The 23,651-nt window shown below is 37.9% G+C and overlaps 1 protein-coding gene across 2 annotated transcripts; it reads left to right on the forward strand.

Annotated features, from left to right (window-relative positions):
* Window positions 1-746: 746 nt before the first annotated feature.
* LOC110464276 (gamma-glutamyltranspeptidase 1-like) lies at window positions 747-23,450 on the forward strand. Of its 2 annotated transcripts, none has more exons than XM_021519405.1 (11): window positions 747-1,060; window positions 14,983-15,168; window positions 16,316-16,539; window positions 17,352-17,544; window positions 17,939-18,102; window positions 18,718-18,867; window positions 19,466-19,605; window positions 19,982-20,169; window positions 21,490-21,730; window positions 22,393-22,506; window positions 23,287-23,450. In XM_021519405.1, the coding sequence occupies exons 1-11, from the start codon at window positions 918-920 to the stop codon at window positions 23,431-23,433; spliced, it is 1,890 nt and encodes a 629-aa protein (XP_021375080.1). In that variant the 5' UTR covers window positions 747-917; the 3' UTR covers window positions 23,434-23,450. The 2 variants fall into 2 exon arrangements, with proteins under 2 accessions (XP_021375080.1, XP_021375081.1); XM_021519406.1 differs by lacking the exon at window positions 747-1,060 and adding an exon at window positions 3,240-3,471.
* Window positions 23,451-23,651: the final 201 nt, after the last annotated feature.

Below are 23,651 nucleotides of genomic sequence, written 5' to 3' on the forward strand. Positions count from 1 at the left end.
AAAACATGTAAATTTACTCTGAACACCTTAGTTTTGGTCCAAATATAGCTGTAACCAGGGACAGTATATACCGCTATACGTCCCTGCTGTAACAAGTTATCAGGTGCCTGTGGTTTATATGTGACAAATCCATGTGATTATGACTATGTCAGTTGTTTTTAGCTGTCAGAACTTGATCCCAATACATTGTACTTTTTTTTCAATATGTTTGAATGAGTGATTACACGTGATTAGAGAGCTATCTAAGTCCGTGGTTATCATACATTTTTCAAATTTGTAAAACTAATCGATACTAATGAATAGTGTATTAACCTTTAATAGATCGGATGTGTCGACAAGTCAATACTGTATCATCTCAAACAGAATAATATTTCACTAAATTGATTTCAGCCGTATCATATTAGATGATAAAATATGAATACCCACCCTCCAAAACAAACAAAAAAACAATAACCGGCGCGAGGGAGGGAAGGGAATGGAGAAAAAAGGGAAACAACTAAATCGATCAAAAAAAACTCGCCGGTTTGTACATGTCTAGTTACATCTGTCATGTATACATTAGACTCCTTAAAGATTAAAAAAAAACGGTTTTCGTACAATAGTTTACTAAGAGATTGTTAGTTTTGCAGTTTTATTACGAAATTTGATAGGAACTATAAATGTTTAAGATATTTTGTGGAAAAAATCCTCGCGCGGTTTTTTCTTCACAAGCGTCCTTGAGATCAAGACCAGAAGGTCAAGGCCTCTGAAAATGTCAACAGTATATTCTCGACCATTGCTAAATACAGGTGACAAACTAGAACTAAACAATGACTTTGCATACATATAGTGATACGTAGCATTAAGGGAAGGACACGCAATGCCTAGACATTTTCCATGTTAATGCCATAAACGAGTAGTTATACAGAAGAGAAACTATGTCAAAAATACGATCAGCCGGGATGTCGGCCGAGCCAGAACAGCGGGAACCATTGTTACTTGACAGTGACTCGGAGTTTGTCAGTTATTATGACGAACAGGATATAAGAAAAAGGGTGACAAAGAAAGACAAGAAATCCAGGTGAGGGAGAGAAAAACAATTCTGAAGTGGTCTTAATTTTTCAGTTCTCTTGACTTTCAACCTAAGTTTCTATTTACAATGAATATTCATTTATATTTGGGACAACAATTATTTTTCTGTTCAACCAGTTTGTAATGAGTTCTTTAATAATATCTGGATTCGAACCCAACAATGAGGCAGCGGTGGTCAAGTGGTTAAGGCGTCTGACATTCTGCTACCAACAGGTCCAGTACACTCTGGTTGTTAATGACGTATGCAGTAGGGTTAGAAATAGCTCATGATCAACTGCCGGACAGGAAATTGAGCTGAATCCTTGGTACACTACAGTAAAAAAAGCCTTCTGAACCTTTCGAATAACCAGGAATCTTAGGGTCATACATTTGTATTTGACCTGTTAGTGTATGCAGGGATGAAAGGGCAATTGTCTGTATTGTTTGTTAAAATGACGTTGACCTACATTCAAGCTTGCTAGTTTACATGGGGTCAAATTTGTTAAATCAAGAAGCAAAGGGTCATTTTTTTGGGTGCCTTTGGCATGGTATTTCAGTGAGATAGCACTATGAAGTCGGCATCAGATCCCTGCTATCACAAGGAGGCAAGTACCCAACATACCCTGCTTCAGCATACATGAACGCTTACACAACAAACACGGAGACACGTCCTTAAATAACCTTAAATGTTAATAGGACGTTAAACAATATGAAACCAAACCAAACCAAACCTGTGATGAAGGGGTATCACGATTGTTAAAATGAATATGACTGTTTTTATACGACCCTCAAATTTGACGGTAGTGTTATGGTATGGCATTGTCCGTCCGTCCGGCGTAAACTTTGTTTGTCCGGCAATCTCCTCCTACATTTTTTGACCGATCTATTTGACACTTGGTATACATTATAATCATGATATAAAGTTGTATCTCCCGAAATTGAATTTTGATTCGACAATTTTTCCAAAAGTAATTGCCTTTTGTTCATTTCAGTATTTGATTTTTGTCTGGCAATCCCCTCCTACATTTTTCGACCGATCTCTTTGTAACTTGGTATACATTATAATCATGATATAAAGTTGTATCTCCCGAAATTGAATTTTGATTCGACAATTTTTCCAAAAGTAATTGTCTTTTGTTCATTTCAGTATTTGATTTTTGTCTGGCAATCTCCTCCTACATTTTTCAACGGATCTCCTTGAAACTTGGTATACTTTATAATCATGGTATGAAGTTGTGTCTCCCTTAAAAGAAGTTTGATTCAACGAGTTTTGCAAAATTTATTGCCTTTTGTTCATTTCAGTATTTGATTTTTTTGTCCGAAGATTTTCTCCTACACTTTTTGTAGTATATCAGCTAACCACTCTTAGAATGATGCAGTTCTTATTTCAATGTAAGAAAGTATATAACACTGTATGTCATTCGACAGGCGTATTTTGTTCCGCTCCGCGGTACTCTTGTTTTATCTTCAATTCCTCTAGTATTAGCTACAAATATATTAATGCATGTTCAAAAGCCCATATACTGTTGGATGGGGATCAAACAAACTTGTGTCCCATAAAGAACTGATCTATATACAAATTAATAATACCGGTATATTATTTTTTTTTTATTTTTTTTTTCCAAATGTATTTCTGGTTCAATATGCATAAATAGATACAATTTTTTTTTCATACTCTCTTACACCCATTCACACACTCACTGCATTCACATATACTCACTCATCATTTCATAATTAATAATATATTGTTCAGCATCACAGTAACATCAAACCACTAAACTATGGCAGTACAGTATATCTATTGTACATAAAGTATTAAGTATTGTGACATTACTACGACCTGGGTGACATATGTATTTAAGTTGTATTCAATCTATTTATTATAGTGTTTATATGGTAGCTGATGTAGTTGATAATAACTACTTTACATTTAATATATACGACATATGGTCTGGTTCGCCTAGCTTGTTTTTTAGTCGGTCGTTAATCTTATATTTTCTATATTTACTTCCTTCACATGGACATTTAATCCCTTTTTATTATATATATCTGTATATTTGTTACATTTTTTTCCATCCATATCACACTATCAGGTCCATATAACAACATATTGACCTCGACAAAGGTCAACTAGTTGATGACTATATGCCAGGATGTGATTAATAAGAGTTTTGTGTATAACAACAGGAAGTTATTCTGTGGAGTCTGAACAGTCTGACTGTGGATTGTATTGTGTGTGAAACCCATTGAGGTTCTAGATATATTTAGTGGTATTATACCCGGGTATATAGTGGACCAGTGCTGGCAGCAGACATTGATAGCTAATATCAACTACATAATTAGAATGGCAGGGAAGACTAAACAAGCGTATGTCCAACTGGATGAGACAGATAATACTTGTTGTACAAACAACAGGAAAAGGTGAATGTATTGTTTGTCCTTGTTGCGAAAATTGTGTTACAAGGAAGTAAGTAGTATATTCAAATTAATTATATTTGCCTGGTTTAATGATATTCACAATGTAATGAGACTGTTACCCTTCCTTACTCAAACAGATGATTAAGTCAACATTATCTTTGATTTCCATGTCAAGCTTGAACAATGCAGTAACTTTGTCCTGCGGCTTTACTGTTTCTGTTAAGAATGTATGCTATCGTACAGAGTTTACCGGTGATACATTTGAGAGTTATCTCCCTTCTTTATAAGCCTTGTAGTTTTATTGTCATTACTATAGGGTCAATAATTAGCTAATTCCATATTGGGCCAGTTATTAGGCCGAGGTCTGTCATATTGGCCCGAGGCTGCAAGCTAATTATTGACCCCTTTATTAATTAACTTTGTAGATACATGTATAAAAACAATGAAACAGGTAATTCTAACATGTTTAATCAGAAAATAACTTTTTTTTAATGTTTGTTAAACCATAACAAATTTAAATTGAACATTTGTCACATTTTCATCGTTGTTCTTATTGCGACGATTCAGATTGATGCACAAACTGATCATGGGAGATCTTCCTTTTCTTTTCGGTAGGGGCAAGGTTTATAACTATAGATCTTCCAGAGATGGTGGCGCCAGAAAATAATGAAAAGGGAAAACACTCGGAGTCGACTGCGCTTTTAATAAATATATAATAACATATCGGGTTTTGCCGTAAAATAGTACGTTACCTTACGGTGAGTTCTGAACGGTTTACTGGGCGCATTTGAATACGCGCATTCTCTCGTATTGGCCGAGTTTGTCAAAAGTCGACCAATATTTTCCATAAAGGCCGACTTTTTTCAATATTGGCCGACTTTGTGTAACAATTCCGATATTTGCTAAGATTGTTGATTATATTGCACGGGCACGCCCCCCCCCCCCCCCCCCCCCCCCCCCACACACACACAAAGGTTTTAATCAACATCATATACCCAATAAAACAGAACTCTCATAGGAATGCATGCATTCTTGTGTACTTTTCAAAAGTATGTCTGGCATTTTTTTTTGATATCTGTGTAGTGTTACCTACTCTAATATTTCCTACCGAACCTCCAAGATTTTAATACACATGTAGCAGAATTGGACTGGCCGACTTCTGGATGGTGATCAGATCACAGGGGCATGGGTCACTTCATTTGTATATATGTATTAGAAAATCATCTCCTCCTATGTATTAGTAGAGGAGGTCATTTTTTTCACATTGCAAATAAAGCAATCCACACTCCTGTGGACCAAATAGCTCAGTTGGATCGAGTGTCTATCTAGCGTTGGAGGTTCCAGATTCAAATGCTTAAATGGTTTCCATAGGCCTGTTTCGTTATTCCTGTTGACAGGGACCCGAGAAATTGTTACAGCTAAATTTGGACTTAAATAAGGTGTTCAGAGTAATTTTACACGTTTTAGGGATTTAGATCAATGTTCGGTGAAAATGCCACCTCCCAATGATGATTGTATACAAGAAGGGAGGAAAGCTCTAGATGTCGAAATATTTACCCCACCGAACTTTCTCGCAACAAAAACCACATTTCTAGTTGATGTACGAAAAAATGCTTGGAAAGATGAATTATTTTTCTTTTAAAAACCTCCTGTATTCTCCTTCTACGGCATGATCTCTGTTTCCTCCAAAAACACACACTATTTACAAATTTCAAACTTTTTCGCAGTCATAGAGCCACTTTTGCATATTCATGAGGTTGACGTCAGCCACATGCCAACACCTGTGGTGCTATTGGCAGGAAGCGCAGCCATTTTTTCCCTAAAATATCTAGCCAATCAACACAACATGTTTAGGCATGAAATGAACATTTTCATGCAGATAACTATAAGGTAACTTATATATAATTATATCCTTCTATAGGAAGTGTCAAATATTTAAAAGGCTTATGATAAATATTTTAATGATCAAATTTTCAGGGGGATCAGTTCCTTTTTCAAAGTGCAACAGAGGTAATTATTTTTCAATGCCAGTCCATTAGGAGTCTAACCGAGACTTCTGGTTTACTAGCCTTACGCTCTTCTGAATGTGATAAAGAGAAATTGCCCCTAGCTGAGTCGGTACTAGTAGAGTACTATGTGCAGATAGTAGCAATCTATATACTACAAAATTGTATGCTCCCCAGGGAGTTGAGGTTGCAAAAGCCCTATAACCACAGATAATTTGTGAACCGCTTTGAGACAACCTACAAATTAGGTTGTGATAAAGCAGTATATAAGAACCTCAAATTATTATTATTGTTAATAAATTTGAATCAAAGAGATCAAAATAATTTCTACCACCTTCCATAAAACAGCAGAAGAATTGGTTAAACTTTAATCAAAATCTTTGATCACAATTTTCTTTTGGTGAGGTGAAGACCTAACATAACTAAAACACCCATTAAAATTCAAATGAGCACTTAGTTTGTTTTTCGTAGAAGCATTAAACTGAAATTCTCAAAAAGCCTGAGTTTTTCCCCAAAAGACAAACATTTTCAAACTAACAATGCACTGATGGATCATTTATGATGCAACCGAAACTACGGATCATATATATGTAACCCTGCAGTGTACTGTGTACATATAATGTATATGCATGTATATGCACGTAGCCTACCTACGTACTGTTGTACAGTCAAGTGATCATGACCTTGACATTGTCCTGTGCTGTTATGTAAATGTCTGACACTGACCTGGACTTTGAACAGTACGCAATGCGACAACTTACCTAAGTAATTTGATGGACCGGAAACACATGGTGCATGCTTCAATTTCCCGCCTCCTGTTCTTCCTTACTAACTTCCTGTTAAGCTGACCACCCCGATATGTGAGTCAGTATGTGTCTGGCTCGCAAGGGCGACACATCCCTTATAGATCTAGTATACCTCTAGATAAGACTCCTACACCTGCTCGCAGAGATTGGAGTAATAGAAGGGAACACTGGATAGTCTGGTTTTTCGTACCCGTACAGAATAAAAGAACTAAACTCAACAAGTATTATCGTTGCTTGATTACGACCCCGTGTGACATATATACTACAGTATACATATCAAAATTCCTTGCTTTTGTTAGTTATCAGATGTGTACAGACAGAGATCAGTGATCATGACTATATGTATAGTCTAACCATTATGATTGAAAACTGACAGAAAAGAAGAAAACAATTGTTCCAGTCTGGATGGAGTATTTAATCAACAGAGAGGCACTAGAATCTCGTAGCACTTCTGAAACAAACAAACGTTATGAGGGGGCAGGCTCCTCTGTAAATTTAACACAGCTGGAAATAGTCCCTTTGTATTTAGTTCTATTTCTATCGAAGCAAAAGCTTCATATTGCAGCTGTTTGTATGTCTTCATACATTTTCTGGTTTTAGATATACACTATACTGTTTTAAATCCTGCTACATATTCATGGGCTTAGCGTATATCAATTTTCACCCTTTGATATGTTTGCATTATACATGTATGAGACAAAATACAAAATGATTTATGAAAAAGCATGATATCAAATGTCATTTTATCGTCTTATCTGACATAAGCTTATACCAAATCAATAAATAAACATGTTTTATGTCGACCATATATATATATATATGTGAGGACAGTCCTTGACGCAACTTGTTGGCCTTTTATTGCCTTTTTAACAGTCACATATTGGAAATTATTAGTTTTATTGGACTTCAGTGAGGAACATCAAAATCAGAGTTAATGTCGAGTACTCCACCCGAGGAGACGATCTCATTTTCATCGCGGAAAACATCACCGTTCTAATCATCCCAATCGTGTAACTGGAGCCATCCACGTGTAACGACTAATTTTAAACAATCTGTTCCTGAAATCGTCATGCTGCAATTTCTTATAGGAACATTCAAAGCAAACCGTCTCACACAATTACATATACAAATATAACACGTATGTCTATGTACATGTATATGAAATTTAAAAAAGTGCTGAACTTCCTTACTTATGGCGTCCGTTTGTTGCGAATTTTTTTATGTCATCGTGGTGTTATTTTTTATGTCGTCGTGGTGTTGCGTGAACATGATCTATATTGAATTAAGAAAAAAATACAAATACATATATAACTGTGTACACTTTACCACTAAATATGTTACACCTATTGATCAAACGTATGATACGCTTAAAACTATGTGAATATAACACGTTATATATACCTGTCACATACCTGTACTTTATACAGTCTATATGATACCGTACAGGAATCCTCAAAAGTCGTGTCATCTTGTCACCCCGCTTCACGGTGTATATGAAATTTGATTTATAATGTGCTAAATTTTCCTTACTAATGCATGGTTCACACCAACGGCGCTTTGATGGCGCTTTAAAGCGGCGAGCAATGCGGCACCAAAGCGTAACAAAGCTCGACTAAAGCGTCAGGGTCGTAATAGATCGTTGGAAAGCTTTGAGCAAAGCGGGACATTCGGCAAGAGCGCCAATTTTTTTTAAACTGTTTAAAAATTTGGGGCGCTCTGTCACGAATTGATTAAAGCGCCGAGAGCTTATCAAAGCTTAACAAAGTGTAACAAAGTTCAGCAAAGCTTGACTCAAAGCGTAGGAAAGCTTAACAGAGCTTTGTTCAAAGCGGGGACCCCAATCTTCACGGTCTGTCACCACTAGACACGCTTTGTTAAGATGTGTCAAGATTTGCTACGATCTGGCATGAAGATCTGACACGCTTTGTGACGCTTTCCCACGAATTGAGACGCTTTGATGAAGGATTGACACGCTTTGTAAGGCTTTGTTACGCTTAGCAAGCTTCCTCACGCTCTCCTACGATACCCAAGCTCTGTCTCCAGCGCTGCGACTTGGGTACCACCACTCATACGTGACTACGAACACCATAGGTACTCATTGCATTGTTTCAGAACAAAGATGGGACCCAAGAGAGGTAGAGGTGCAGCAAAGAGGAGCCAGAGAGGGACATGCAGAGGCCGCAAAAAGCGGTCTCCAACACCACCGTCGGCAGAAGATGAAGCCATGCTGGTTTCAGAGCCAGAGCAGCCACAGCGTCACCCTGCAGTGGGTGATCTCGCAGACATCATAGAAGCAACCCGCAAAAAGCGTAAGGTGGCTGAAAGGCCGACGTCTCCCAACACCACCGTCGGCAGAAGATGAAGCCATGCTGGTTTCAGAGCCAGAGCAGCCACAGCATCACCCTGCTGTGGGTGATCTCGCAGACATCACAGCAGCAGCCTGCAAACAGCGTAAGAACAAACCCTACTACTATTCAACATTGGCAGAGGCGCAAAAAGAAGAGGTCATTGACTGGCTAAAAGACAATCCCTCCATCTACACAAAGAGACTGACAGATTATAAAGACTCGCAGAAGAAAGAGAAGCTATGGGAGGACAAAGCTGCTGACATGGGTGTTGAGGTGGCAGACCTCAAAACCTTTTACAAGTCCAACCGTACCAAGATGACCCGCGTCAAGAGGACTGTGGGGAAGTCGGGTGATGGTGCTGAGACAGTCGACGACCTGTCTGCCACGGACAATTGGGTGTGGGAGAAGTTCTCCTTCATCAAAGACCACATCGAAACTGTGGAACGCAGAAACGTGGTGAGCATTCGTGGTAGAGGGAAGGGAACACCAGCAACAGCAACAGCTCCTGGGCCAGCAGTACCCCCACCAACAGAAGACATCATCCAGTCAGACTCTGGGGCAGAGTCCCAGTCTACAGAGCCCCCCTCTACAGAGAGTGGTGTCTTGAAGCGAAGTCTGATGGAATTTATGTCGGGCAAGAAAGGTGGTCCCTCCACCTTTGCCCGACATATAGATGAGGGTCTAGCACAGCTTCCTGGGGACATCAAACGGGCCACAGAGATCAAGCTCATTGAAGTGCTACACGATGGACAGAGGCAGGCTGAAGAGCGCCAGGAGATGTTGCAGCAGATGCCCATCATCCCACAGCAGCGGCAGCAGCAACAGTTCGCCCCGATGCAGCCAATCCAGCCACAACTTCAGTCGTACCTACCAAGCTCCACCAGCAGGCAGTATTCCCCCTCTACAGAGAGTGTATGGCTTCATCATGTAGCTCTTCAGGGCAAAAGCATCATCAGCCAGGATGAAGTATGGAATATCTGGCTCAGTTTCCCCAGGGAGAGGGCATGATGGGGGCAGCCCTATGGACTCATCTGCTAGGCATTCAAAGAGCTCAGAGTCCATGAATATCTGGGAGTCAGACATGTGTCCTTTACCTCCAAGCTCAATCCAGATGAACTTGTACTCTGCATCTACCAAGGCCAGCATTGGTATGGAGAAGAAGCCCTTGTAGTTGTGGTAGAGACTGCCTGTGTTTGATGGCTTCTTGATGGCTATATGTTTTCCATCCAAGGCACCAACTGCATGGGGGACATGCCACCTCTGTTTAAACTGCTGGGCAAGGTTTCTCCATGCTTCAGGGGAGGTAGGTGGGTTGAAGACCTCATCATTATACGCCTGTACAATGACCGTGCACACTTCCGGAATCAGCTCTGATATGGTGGAGATACCACATCGGAATCCATATACCAGTGACCTGTAGCTGTCCCCAGTGGCCAGATGTCTCAAGGTGATTGCAAGCTTGAGGCCAGCGGGCAGGGGATGCCTGTAGTTAGTCTGCTGCTTCTGGATGACTGGTGCCACTCTCTCCAGGATATCATCGAACACCTCAGGGGTAAATCTGGTGAAGTTTCTGAAGGTAGCAGGGTCTTCTAATCTGAGTTGTGTATCCAGGAGGCTAGTGTATTGACCATACTGTTGTCTTCTTTCTTCAGTGAGCCATGGCCTGGTCCAGCAGCTCCTGATGAATGGTCTTCGTCTTCTCCCTCCTGCTGATAGGTCAACCTCCCCTTGTCTTTGCTGTTCTTCCTCCGCCTCAAGGGCTATGATGTAGTTATACAGTAGGGAGACAAACTTCATGTCTTCTTAAGATAGATTATGAACTGGTACATCTGGAACTTCTGCATCTTGTAGTTCTGCCATCGTGTTGTGGAGTCAAAGATGCAAAGATTTTGTGGATCTGCTCTGGAGCAAAAGCGGCATGAAATCGGCGATCTCAAAATTTTCCAATGCGTAACACAGCTTAACAATGCACAACAGAGCTTGAGAATCGTATCAGAGCGTGATTTAAGGCGTCGTAATCGCATCAAAGCGTAATAAAGCTTATCAAAGCGTGATTTAAAGTGTAACAAAGCGTAACAAGGCCTGATCAAATCGGGAAATAATTCGTCCCCCAAAGCGTACCAATTCGTATCAGAGCTTATCAGAGCGTAACACTACTTAGGAGATCGTGATATTTCTGGAAAAGTAAACAAACATGATGGCGCTTTGCTCGCCGATTTAAAGCGCGGCATTCGCCGTTGGTGTGAACCATGCATTAGGGCGTTCTTTTGTTGCATTTTTTGTTTTAATGTCATGCATGATATTTCGTGTGAATCGGGGTCAAATTTTGATTATATATTTTGATATCATAAAAAGATGGTTGTACAGGGTTATCATAATTCAATATCATGAGCGTGTAGTCTACAAACATATATACAATTTCTTCAATCAAAACAATCTAATATATGAATTACAATCAGGATTCCTACCAAATCACTCTTGTACTCATCAACTTATAGAACTCTACCACTCTATGCTTTTATCCTTAGAAAATCATGAACATGTAGCATTTATTTTCTGTGACTTTTCTAAAGCCTTCGATAGAGTTTGGCATAAAGGTCTTATTTACAAACTGAAACAACATGGACTGTCAGGAAATATACTTAATTGGATAACTAATTATTTGTCATGCAGAAAACAGTCTGTCTATGTAAATAGTTCTAACTCGTCCTTAAAAACAGTCAATGCTGGTGTCCCTCAGGGATCTGTTCTAGGGCCTCTCTTTTTCCTCGTTTATATAAATGATATATCTATTGAACTCACATCATTGTCTCGTCTCTTTGCCGACGACACGTCATTATCATACTCTTCACAAACTCTAGATGATATTGTACATGTGGTAAACAACGACTTACAAACTCTAGAAAAATGGTCAAAAGATTGGCTAATGTCGTTCAATCCTAAGAAGACGGAAATTATGTTAGTATCCTTTTCAAATCTACCCTATCAACCTCTGTTTACGTTCAATAACATCCCTATTGAAATAACCGATCAACATAAGCACCTAGGTGTATTACTAAGTAGTGATGCCAAGTGGTCCAAACATATAGATGAAATTATCAAGAAAGTATCAAAATACACAGCAACACTTCGCAAATTGAAATTTATACTTAATAGGGATAACTTAGAGAAATTGTATTTAACATATATTAGACCAATATTAGAGTATGGCTGTGAGGTATGGGATAACTGTGGTGCTATCAATTCAAATAATCTTGAAAAACTACAACTAGATGCGGCCCGTATTGTCACAGGATTACCAATGTACACAAAAAACGAATTGTTATATGCAGAAATTGGGTGGCTACCATTGTCAAAACGAAGAGAAATCAGAAAACTGTCCCTCCTTTATACTATAAAACATGGCACTGCACCCTCATACTTATGTAATATCCTACCTCAAAATATTGGAGATCTGACTCATTATAATTTAAGAAATTCTCAGCAATTGCGGCAGCAACGGTATAGACTCCAAACTATGCGCAACTCTTTCTTTCCTTCAACTGTTGATCTTTGGAATAATTTAGACACAACCATAAGACACTCCCAAACTCTGAACTCGTTCAAATCAAATATACATAAGTTGAATAATGTAATAACTAAATGTAATCCATGCTTTCTCAATTTTGGTCCGCGTAGGCTAAATATTCTTCATTGTAGATTAAGAAACAGGGCAAGTACTCTCAATTATGATCTTTTTAGGGCTAATCTTAATTTTTCAGCACAATGTGAATGTGGACACACGTGCGAGGACTCGTATCACTTCTTCTTCACATGCCCTAAATACCACATCCGACGCCTTTCCTTATTGCAGAATTTAGCATGGTATCCAGGAGATATGTCATTAGACCTAATTCTAAAGGGTGATATAGATTTAAATAATGAGGCAAACTCAAACATTGCAAGAATGGTGCAAGTCTATATCGACGGTACTGGCAGGTTTTGACATTTTGAGCACTCCCCCACCCCCCCTCTTATTTTATTCGTTTCTAATATCCTTTATACTTTGTGAAATAAATATAATATAATATAGTATGAATATCAATGTTAATATGTTTACATAATTTTGAATAATTGTGTATCTGATCTGGCTGGTATGGAGGACGGGCTTTGAGAACACGGAACGGTTACGAGTGGATCTACAGAATACAGCTTTATGGAATGTGATGGACACAGTTTATGAAAGTGTTGATTGATGTTTTTCCAGCCAGTCAGATTACTGTTAACCAAATATTGTTTTAAACATTTACATGGGTTTGTATATTATATATATATTTAGGGGATGATCCTACCTATCTTTTACCCTTCTTCTTCTTGCTTTCCTTCCCTCGCTGTTTCTACTATATGATCGGATAAAGTTAATTCACTGCTGTCCATTATGTATTAAGGAGAGGGCGTTACTAAGTTGGCAAAACTTGTGCTCAATCCTAATTGTCCTTATTTACGACAATAAAATTATGTTTAAACTAACATCAAAATGGTATTTTGAAAGTGTGAAAAAGAATAATTTCTAGGATTCTAACAATCGCAAATACAACATACAAAACCAATATCTTGAATAACAAATTGATCAGAAAGTGAAATGAGAGTTTGTGTTCAGCATTTTTCATGACATCAATGTAAAAGATGTCTGACTTTCATAAACTGAGGTCACAACCCATAATGTTAACATGTAGATTTTAACATTTTGAATTACTCCAGGGGCCTGTTCGTTTATGTAGAACAACCGGTTTGTCTGTTTTTTAAAAGTAACGTTTTAGGGTATAAATCCTGGCTGACCTGCAAATGTTGATGCAGGTCTTGCAAGGTTTTGTCAAGGCTGAGGCCTGAAATCAGCATCAGATTTCTAGGTCCAACCTTATTTCATAAACTAACAATGCTGTTTTTATCTGTTCAGCCATTTGTATCGTGATAAACATCTGTTCAGCCATTTGGATCGCGATAAACATCTGTTCAGCCATTTCATTTGGATCACGATAAACATCTGTTCAGTCGTTGGGATCACGATAAACATCTGTTCAGCCATTTGGATCGCGATAAACATCTGTTCAGCCATTTGGATTGCGAAAAAACATCTGTTCAGCCATTTGGATCACGATAAACATCTGTTTAGCCATTTGGATTGCGATAAACATCTGTTTAGCCATTTGGATTGCGATAAACATCTGTTCAGCCATTTGGATGGCAATAAACATCTGTTCAGCCATTTGGATGGCGATAAACATCTGTTCAGCCATTTGGATTGCGATAAACATCTGTTCAGCCATTTGGATTACAATAAACATCTGTTCAGCCATTTGGATTGCGATAAACATCTGTTCAGTCATTTGGATTGCGATAAACATCTGTTCAGCCATTTGGATTGTGATAAACATCTGTTCAGCCATTTGGATTACGATAAACATCTGTTCAGCCATTTGGATTGACATTAACATCTGTTCAGCCATTTGGATTACGATAAACATCTGTTCAGCAATTTGGATTGACATTAGCATCTGTTCAGCCATTTGGATTGCGATAAACATCTGTTAAGTTAACTGGATCACGATAAACATCTGTTCAGACAACTGGATCGCGATAAACATCTGTTCAGTGATAACCATCTTTTCAGCCATTTGGATCGCGATAAACATGTGTTCAGCCATTTGGATTGTGTAAACATCTGTTCAGCCATTTTGATCGCGATAAACATCTGTTCAGCTATTTTGATCGCGATAAACATCTGTTCAACCATTTGGATTGCGATAAACATCTGTTCAGACATTTGGATCGCGTTAAGCATCTGTTCAGACATTTGGATTGCGATAAACATCTGTTCAGCCATTTGGATCGAGTTAAGCATCTGTTCAGCGATAAACATCTTTTCAGCGATAAACATCTGTTCAGCGATAAACATCTGTTCAGCGATAAACAAAAGCGGCCCAACTGTTTGTTAAGAAGTCACTTTCTTTCAAAGTTCAAAAAATGTAGTTTACAGTATTTGTAATGGTTTCTCATTGTATATATCATGTGGCAGATTACAATGATTCATATTGTCGTATTCAGGGAAAATACTTAAGTATTCTTCCACACTTGTTAAATATGGTATTGAACATCAAAACCATTAGGAAAACTCCATTTGGGTCATAATAAATTCCATTTTATTTATTTCAACTAAGAAAATATTATGAAGCATAAACTATTATGTATGCTACATAACAAATATTTGTCTGTTGGTAATGAAACGCACATAGTTATTGGTTGTGCAACTTTAAATATTTGAATGGCAGGTAACTCTAACATAAACTCATGACTATTATATATTTCTCTTTACAGAACACAGTTTTGTTTGTTTGTGGTCTGCGCTGTACTGGTGATTATTCTGCTGGCGGTAGGGCTGTTTTTCCTGACAAATAACACATCGCCTGGAGTGCCGACACTAAAACCGTCGCCGTCCATCCTCGGGAAATATAAACATGCAGCTCTGGCTACCGATCACTCGATATGTTCTGAAATCGGCAGGTGAGGAACTTCGCAACTTAAAGACTATTTCAACTAAGGCATAGCTGTTATAACAGGGCAAAGATGGAACCTTGTTAATCCAAGCTCTTGATTTTGTATACAAATACATGTACCAGATTAATGCTAGTTATCAGGATTAAATCAATACTAATTGTGACGTAGTTAATTTCCCAATATAAACATCAAATGTGTCACTTTTTTCAGGGGTTGGGGGTGCCCATGTTAACAGAGGTCAGATTACAGAGTAACAATACACAGAGTCAGGTTCCATATACCACTAGTCTTCTCTAGAAACATGAGTCTATTCAATTGATATTTAGTTGTAAGATCTATAGAGAAGTAGATATTTAGTTGTAAGATCTATAGAGAAGTAGATATTAAGTTGTAAGATCTATAGAGAAGTAGATATTTAGTTGTAAGATCTAAAGAGAAGTAGATATTTAGTTGTAAGATCTATAGAGAAGTAGATATTAAGTTGTAAGATCTATAGAGAAGTAGATATTTAGTTTTGTTACACCTCAAGTGAATTTCTAGCTATTTGATTGGTTGGGAGAAAATTAAACAAAAATCTCTGTCACACTCCGAAAATACATTGGTCGTAAGGGGCGCGGGTGATATTGCCATGAGACAGTGAAAAATATCACATGCGCTAGAAATGTGCGTTCACCGCTTCGTTTCCCCACCGTGATGGTCACAAGAACGTTTGACGGCAACAGCCAATTTTATCAAGCGCCGATGCGATAGCGATTGTAAACAGCAGACTATCAACAAACAAGATGTCATTATCGAGGTTTGCTGCTGTTTCTGAGCTACAAAGACTTTTGGTATAACAAAATAGATATGACATTTATTAGCAGGTGACAGTGAATATTGTCAACCCGAGAAAACCATTGTCACCCGAGGCGAAGCAAGATATTTAGTTGTAAGATCTATAGAGAAGTAGATATTTAGATAGAAGCTAAAACGTTTAAAAAAACACCATAATATTTAGCAAGTAATTATGATGTTTATTGAGGAGCTTTGACATTTAAAGAATTCCCTTCTTCGAGAGAGATCTTGCTTAACGAGGAAGAGATTTTTATGAAAAAAGGAGAAATCAGAAACCTTGTAATTATATACATGTATAATAATTTTGGGGTATTTACAGAACAATTCTGGAGAAACAAGGTGGGAGTTCTGTTGATGCAACTATTGCTGTACAGATCTGTTACTCAGTCATCCAACCCCAGAGTAGTGGAATCGGCGGCGGCTTCTTCATGGTCGTGTATAACAGGACAAGTCGGGAGTCGACCTCAATCGATGCCCGCGAAGTTGCACCACTTGCGGCCTCAGAGGACATGTTTGTAGACAAACCAGGGGAGTCAGAAGTCGGTAGGTTAAGCTTACATTTTCTGAATGGTGGAGCATTCAGTTTAGTGAAAACCTTTGGGCTTATAATGAAGTCAGAGTTAAACAATAAATGGTGTTTTCAATAAGATTCATCAGTTTGGTTACTTTATACACAAGCAATGTACGTAACAAATGTGTCCCAACATTTCAAGACTGACTGGTCTCTTTGTCAAGTTATCACCTGACACACTCATAGCTTGACAAAGGGAATAGTCTGTCTTAAAGTCATTTAGAGAATTGTTTGTGTATAAAGTAAAACTTCAACAATAAAAAATGGTGATAATATTATAAAGATAACATGATGCTTGTTTGTTTGTGTTTAATGGCCCATCGACAACTATGATTATTTAGGGCCAGAACAGTCTTATAAGGTGAGGCAACTGTTTGACAAAACGTATTTAAAAACAGATAAAGCTTGTATATCTTAAAATGCATTTATTGTACAAAAACAGCTCGGTTGTTTCCAAATTCTAAAATTTATGTTTTTTGACATATGCAATAGGCAACGCAGGTTTCTAGGGGATTGAGCATATTACAATGTTTGCTTAACGTAGCATTGTATTTTGGACACTAGCGCCACACTTTCCATATATGGAATCTGATTTCTCTTTATATGAAATCTCGTGATTATGTTTTCACGTAATCTTGTAAAATAATTTTTCATTGTAAAAAAATAAAGTATTGTTCAAATTAAATTTGACCTAGGTCAACTAGGGTTTGTCATACCAATGTATTTAACCATATAAACATGATAATTACACGTAGAACACACCTCTCTCATTTGTCTGTCATAGGCGGCAAGTCCATAGCGGTTCCCTCAGAGATCCATGGATACAAGAAAGCTCATGACAGATTCGGACGACTACCCTGGTCCGCCCTGTTTGCGCCCTCCATCAAGCTCTGTATGGACGGGTTCCCCGTACCTCAACACCTGGAAGACTATTGGATCATGGAGCGAAACAAACTTGCAAAGGATCCAGATACATTGTAATGATATGATATCAGATTATAACTTAGAAATATACACAAAGTAATGTGAGCAAACTCATCTTTTTAGTATTCTAATATTTTCGTAGTTTGTGCTAATTTCTGTACACCATTAATATCATAGAAATGCATTTTACCTAAACTGTGTTAGTGCAGGGAAAGAGTTAGTACACTCATTTATGGCTTGAGTGTGAAGGCTTGACTATGTGTTTGCTGAACGTTGTTCTGTTTGTTATTAAAATAACAGAAACATTAAATTGTTTTTATGAATATATTTTTATCATTACGGTGAAACATACAGAAAAATTACAGCAAATAAAATGTTTCACAGTGTATGCCACACATTTTATTTCCTATTTTTTTGTATTTTATGGATATATTTTTATTATTACAGTAAAACCTATACTGACCCTGCTACCGGAGACTTTTACAAAGCTGGCGAGATCATTAAACTTCCTGCATTGGGAAAGACCCTACAAACCATTGCAACGGAGGGGGCAGAAAGTTTCTACTCGGGGAACCTGTCCAAAAACATTCTACTGGACCTCAAGGAGAAAGGTAGGATATTTAACGCCAATAATGAAACACATCTAATCTACTGGACATGAAGGGTAGACCAGTCTTGTTCTACCTTACCTGAATGACAAGAGCTGTAAAGGTCATTAACAAAAACGGATCCAAGGATTCCAAATGTTTTTTGGGATGACTTGCATCTTTGAATACTAATTTGTCCCATGGGTGCATGACGTGTGGCGTCTGGTTGACACTCAGTTTTGTCCAGGTGGAAGACCAAAACAAAGCTGGGAGGAGTCAAACTTTCTATTGTGTTACATGTATTCGTAATGTATTAAGTTCATTGTCCACCATACTGTACCCTTTGTTTGGCACCAAACCTGGACCAGAGGTGCAATGTCTCGGTGGGTATAATTATAAAGGATGGCTAAGATCACTTCGTGAAATACCATATATACCAGGAGGGCACTGTTTTCATTGAAGAATTCATGACGGCAAAGTATGATAGGAAGGCAAGGTTTTCATTGAAGTGGATGGAATTGCCTTGTTGCAGACTAATATCTAAAAGTCTGTTCCACTTTTTGCAGGAGGGCTTTGGCCTTTGTTTGCTAGGAGGGTTGCAAATTTTGTTAATCTAATTCTATTTAATCTAATCTGTAGGTTCTCTGATCACCGCCCAGGACCTGCTGGGATACCAGACCCTGATGAGTAAGAGCTTACAGTCGAGTATGAGGGACGGCAGCACACTATACTCCCCCGGGGCCCCGTCTGGGGGAGCCATACTCATCTTTATCATGAATATCTTAGATGGTGAGTGTCCTGGGGAAATGACATTGTGCTGGGTAGGGATGGGTGTTGTTAACCCTTTTATCCCTATGTAACTTAAGAAGACTCTACCATACAATGATGTGGATGAGTCCATTATGGTCTACAGTGGTGAAAAGGTTAAATGAGATCACATTTCTCCATAGAGGCATAAAGGGGGCTACATTGTCTTGGTGCTGTTCCTATAATTTACACTGTACAGCTTAGTTAGTACATGATGCCCTTCATAATTATTATTGTCAAGTGCAGTAAAACCTTGTTATACTGTCACCATTTGGCCAGAAAAAAGTGGCGTTACAAAGGGGTATGGGGATATTGAGGAAAACATGTATCAAAGAAATTCTGAAGAAAAAGAGAAAAAAGGCCCATGAAATTAGAGCGATGGTAAGTGAGGTGGCAAATGATACCAGGGGCACTATATCATGGTTTTCCTGTAATGAATATTCATAATTTAAATTCATTTTGCGTAATCATTTATTATAACTCTATCTTCATGATTACAGTTTAGATTAAAGACTATAACAAATTTAAACAACAGATTTTTGTTTGTGCAATGTATAAAGATTTGTTTATTTTTCTCTAGGTTATGAAATTGCTTCAGGAAAAGATTGGAAAAAAGAAGACAAACTTCTTGCTTTTCATCGTGTGACCGAGGCATTCAAGTTTGCGTATGCCAAACGCACGGACATGGGAGACCCAAAATTTATCAAGCATGTTGATGGTGTACGTATCTTTACTATCATAACTTGTTCATATACACCTGGGCCACTTTGGTTTATCACGATCCATACGGTTGGACCAGAGTTGTTTGATTATGAAATAAGGTCGGACCTAGTAATCTGATGCTGCCTTCAGGCGAGTCTTGACAAAGCCTTGCAAAGCCAGCATAAACATTTGCAAGTCCGCCAGGATTTTTACTTGAAAATGATAGATTCAAAACCAGACGAACAGGTTCTTCCACATAAATGAACAGGCCCCTGTACTTGAATGCATAAGAGAAATCACATGAGATAAAAAAATTACTTGAATTTCGGTCAAATTTTGACATAAATATTTATTCATACTAATGTCCCATGCAAACTTTTTATCCGTATTACAGCTGGTAGCCAACCTCACCTCTATGGACTATGCAGATGCTATCCGTAAGATGATCTGGGACAACGCCACCCACGACTGGCCTTATTACGGGCCTACATACTACGACAAGTACAAAACAAGCACTGCACACGCATCCATTGTAGGCAACGACAACTTGGCAGTGGCTGTTACTACGACAGTCAATCTAAGGTATGTCAAAACACACGACTTTTGTCCCTCTGATTTCCTGTTTATTTCGTTCATTCTGTGATCCTTTGACTGTGATTTAAGTCATTCTGATTGCTGGTGACTTTAGTTCCTTTGACTGCGATTTAAGTCATTCTGATTGCTGGTGACTTTATTTCCTTCGACTGTGATTAAACTCCTTTTGATTGCAGGTGACTTTAGTTCCTTCGACTGTGATTTAAGTCATTCTGATTTCTGGTGACTTTAGTTACTTCAAGTGTGATTAAAGTCATTCTGATCGCTGGTAACTTTAGTTCCTTCGAGTGTGATTTAAGTCCTTTTGATTTGTGGTGACTTTAGTTCCGTTGACTGGTTTAAGTCCTTCTGATTGCTGGGGACTTTAGTTCCTTTCACTGCGATTTAAGTCATTCTGGTTGCTGGTGACTTTATTTCCTTCAAGTGTGATTTAAGTCCTTTTGATTTGTGGTGACTTTAGTTCCGTTGACTGGTTTAAGTCCTTCTGATTGCTGGTGACTTTAGTTCCTTCGACTGTGATTTAAGTCATTCTGATCGCTGGTGACTTTAGTTCCTTCGACTGTGATTTAAGTCATTCTATCACCCAGTGAATCCTATTCCCACCATCTTCCTGTGAATGATTTTTAGTTTCTCAAACTGACTGCAACGTTAATCTCTGTCTATCTGAAGGTTTTCAGTCCCTTTGACTGCCCATTGAACTATCTGATTTAATACTTATATTTACAGTATTTGCTTTACTTCCACCCATGTCATTCTGGGGAATTTAGGTCTTATGGGAATGTCAAATTGAATAATATCCTTTGCTTTCAGCTAAGTGATAGAAAAGCCACACTATTTGAAGTAGGTTTTCCCACTTATTAACAAGTCACAAGTAAACAAAATAGTTCCATAACAATGTGCAGTTTCCTTGAAACATAGATCACAAGAATTACTGCTAATTATTCCTTATGATAAATAAACATTAGATTATACAATCATGTATTATATTATTATTTCCTGTATTTCCTGGAAATTTTACGCTGTAGTTTAATTTTTATCTTTTTTGCCCTCAGCAAACATCTGTAAACAATATAATATACAAAGTAAGTAAACGTGAAAGGTGAATTGAATATTGGACGAAAATAGAATTTACTGTTTAAGGGCGAACATTTTCCGGGTTACAGTATTAAGTTGCAATGTGTTTCATTTGTGTATTACATGTGCTACAGAGTTTCAACAGTTATGAAAGTTACTCAGTTTTAAGAGACAGTTCCGTGATCTGTTAAGGTGGAATGTCATGATTTAAGATAATTTTTGTGGTCTTTTAAGGTTTGGATCTGGTGTTATGGGATCAAGAACAGGAATATTGTTTAACGACGAAATGGATGATTTCTCAACACCAAATAAGACAAACTTCTTCGGTGTTGCTCCATCACCGAGTAATTTCATTAGGCCAGGCAAACGTCCTGTGTCATCCATGTGTCCCGCCATTCTTATCACAAAAGACAACAAAATTAAGATGGTCGTAGGGGCAGCAGGTGGAACACGAATCACCACGGCAACAGCCTACGTAAGTAGTCATATTTATATACACCACATTTAAATGGAAAACTTGGTTTTTGGAACTAAATTGTTTATACTTGCAGTGATTAACGATTACTGAGGTTTTACAACATTGGCAATGTAACAACACTTTTACTGTCATCGTTTAATAATCATGTTTTATTTTTTTTTAAAGTGATCAGCATATGTCTTTGTGTTATTGTGAAATATGTAACGAGGGTGAGAAAATGTTCGGAAAAATAATTGACGAATGACAACCAATAGTACATGGTTATTGACCAATGAAAAATGTGGTTGCATCTCAAACTTGGTACAATGTACAATAATATGCCCATACCTGTAAAATATTTCCAGCAAACCATGTACCAAAGGTATGTGTAAACCATCCCCCATATTGCAGACAATTTGGCGTGGTGTAAATCTACATGTTTAGTATTAAAATACACCGTATTCAATAAATCCAGGGTTAAAGATTGTTTTGATTGGATGGAGAGGGTCATAATTTTCTCCATATATGGCCTATTTACGCGGTTGGCCCCGGGTTTCAGTTTGTCCTCAGTAAATGTTTTCTTTTACACCAGAGCATGTCCACATTCATGAAGGGAAAGGTTATTGATTTGTCTGCCACTGCACCAATAGAAATGTTGATTATTGTCTTAAATATTCCAGGTGATGACAAATATTCTGTGGTTTGGTGACACTGTAAAACAAGCGGTGGACTACCCTCGTATACACCATCAGCTGTTACCTCCAGAAGTGTCTTACGAGCAAGGTTTCCCAGAGGTATACATTCTAATCACTACACTTCTCATATATACACTACCCATATATTTTTTTTACTACATAATATTTTTTTTACAATAATATTTCATGTACCTTGGTAATTCAATTTTGTAGTCACTTATATGTCAAAAATGAAAATTTAAGTTTCTGCTGAAACGGACAGCTACCTATATTTTTGTGCCAACCCTGGGCCGTTTTTGTTTATACGGTTGAACCGGTCGGACCACAGTTGTTCGTTTATTAAATAAGGTCGGACCTAGTAATCTGATGCTGCTTTCAGGCAATCCTTGACAAAGCCTTGCAAGTCTGCAAAACCATTTGCAGGTCTGCTAGGATTTATACCCGAAATTGTTATATTTATAAACGTCAGCATGAACGAACATGCCCCGGGAGTTTTTGTAGGCATTTTCGAGCAAGGGAGTGAAGTCAGATTTCTTCCTTTTAAACACTATTAAAGTAAATACCGGGTACTAAAAATAAAATGTATGTACCTGATAAAATATTTCTGACCAACAATTCCTGCTTTTTTTCTGGTATGTTTCTAATTTCTTTCCTGGCCTTATGAACATTAATTGTTCACATTCAGAGTGATTACAGATACTATTCATGAAAGTTTGATAAAGAATATAGTTTTTTTTTTGTTTTTTTTTCAACTTACAATTCAATATTCACCCTTCATGCATTTTAGCAAACCTTCTTAGAAATATGAATTATAAATTTTGAGAACATTTTATAACTTTGTTGTTTCTAATGTGACATGTATATGTCTTTGTTTTCCAGTACTACGTGAACGGTCTGAGGGAGCTGGGACACAACGTGACCCTGTCCAACTCTAAATCTATAGTGAATGCAATCACAGGTGACGGTAGCTGGTTCTATGCCAACAGTGATTACAGGCGCCCAGGCAGCAATCCTGATGGGTTTTGAGATGGAATTATAATTTGTAAGAATATTTCAGGTGCAATATCATCTGTGACAACACATCGGAGGTGGTAGACTATGGTATGCAGGTTATTGGAAGAAGAATACATTGGCATATTGATTAAATTACTAATAATGGAATTGCTTTGTTCGACCTAATTAAGCGAATTTTAATAAATTCTTCGTAAATCTAAACAATGCTTTTTCTTAGATAGTAAAGGCCG

The sequence above is a fragment of the Mizuhopecten yessoensis genome, unplaced genomic scaffold (genome assembly GCF_002113885.1).
Source record: "Mizuhopecten yessoensis strain PY_sf001 unplaced genomic scaffold, ASM211388v2 scaffold10979, whole genome shotgun sequence".
Taxonomy (NCBI): Eukaryota; Metazoa; Mollusca; class Bivalvia; order Pectinida; family Pectinidae; genus Mizuhopecten; species Mizuhopecten yessoensis.

Excerpts from the sequence above, each read along its gene's own strand:
- LOC110464276 (XM_021519405.1), top strand. The coding sequence starts at position 918 with ATGTCAAAAATACGATCAGCCGGGATGTCGGCCGAGCCAGAACAGCGG. Across the intron at positions 15,169-16,315 it reads ATATGTTCTGAAATCGGCAG|AACAATTCTGGAGAAACAAG; the intron begins GTGAGGAACTTC and ends GGGTATTTACAG. Across the intron at positions 18,103-18,717 it reads ACTGGACCTCAAGGAGAAAG|GTTCTCTGATCACCGCCCAG; the intron begins GTAGGATATTTA and ends TCTAATCTGTAG.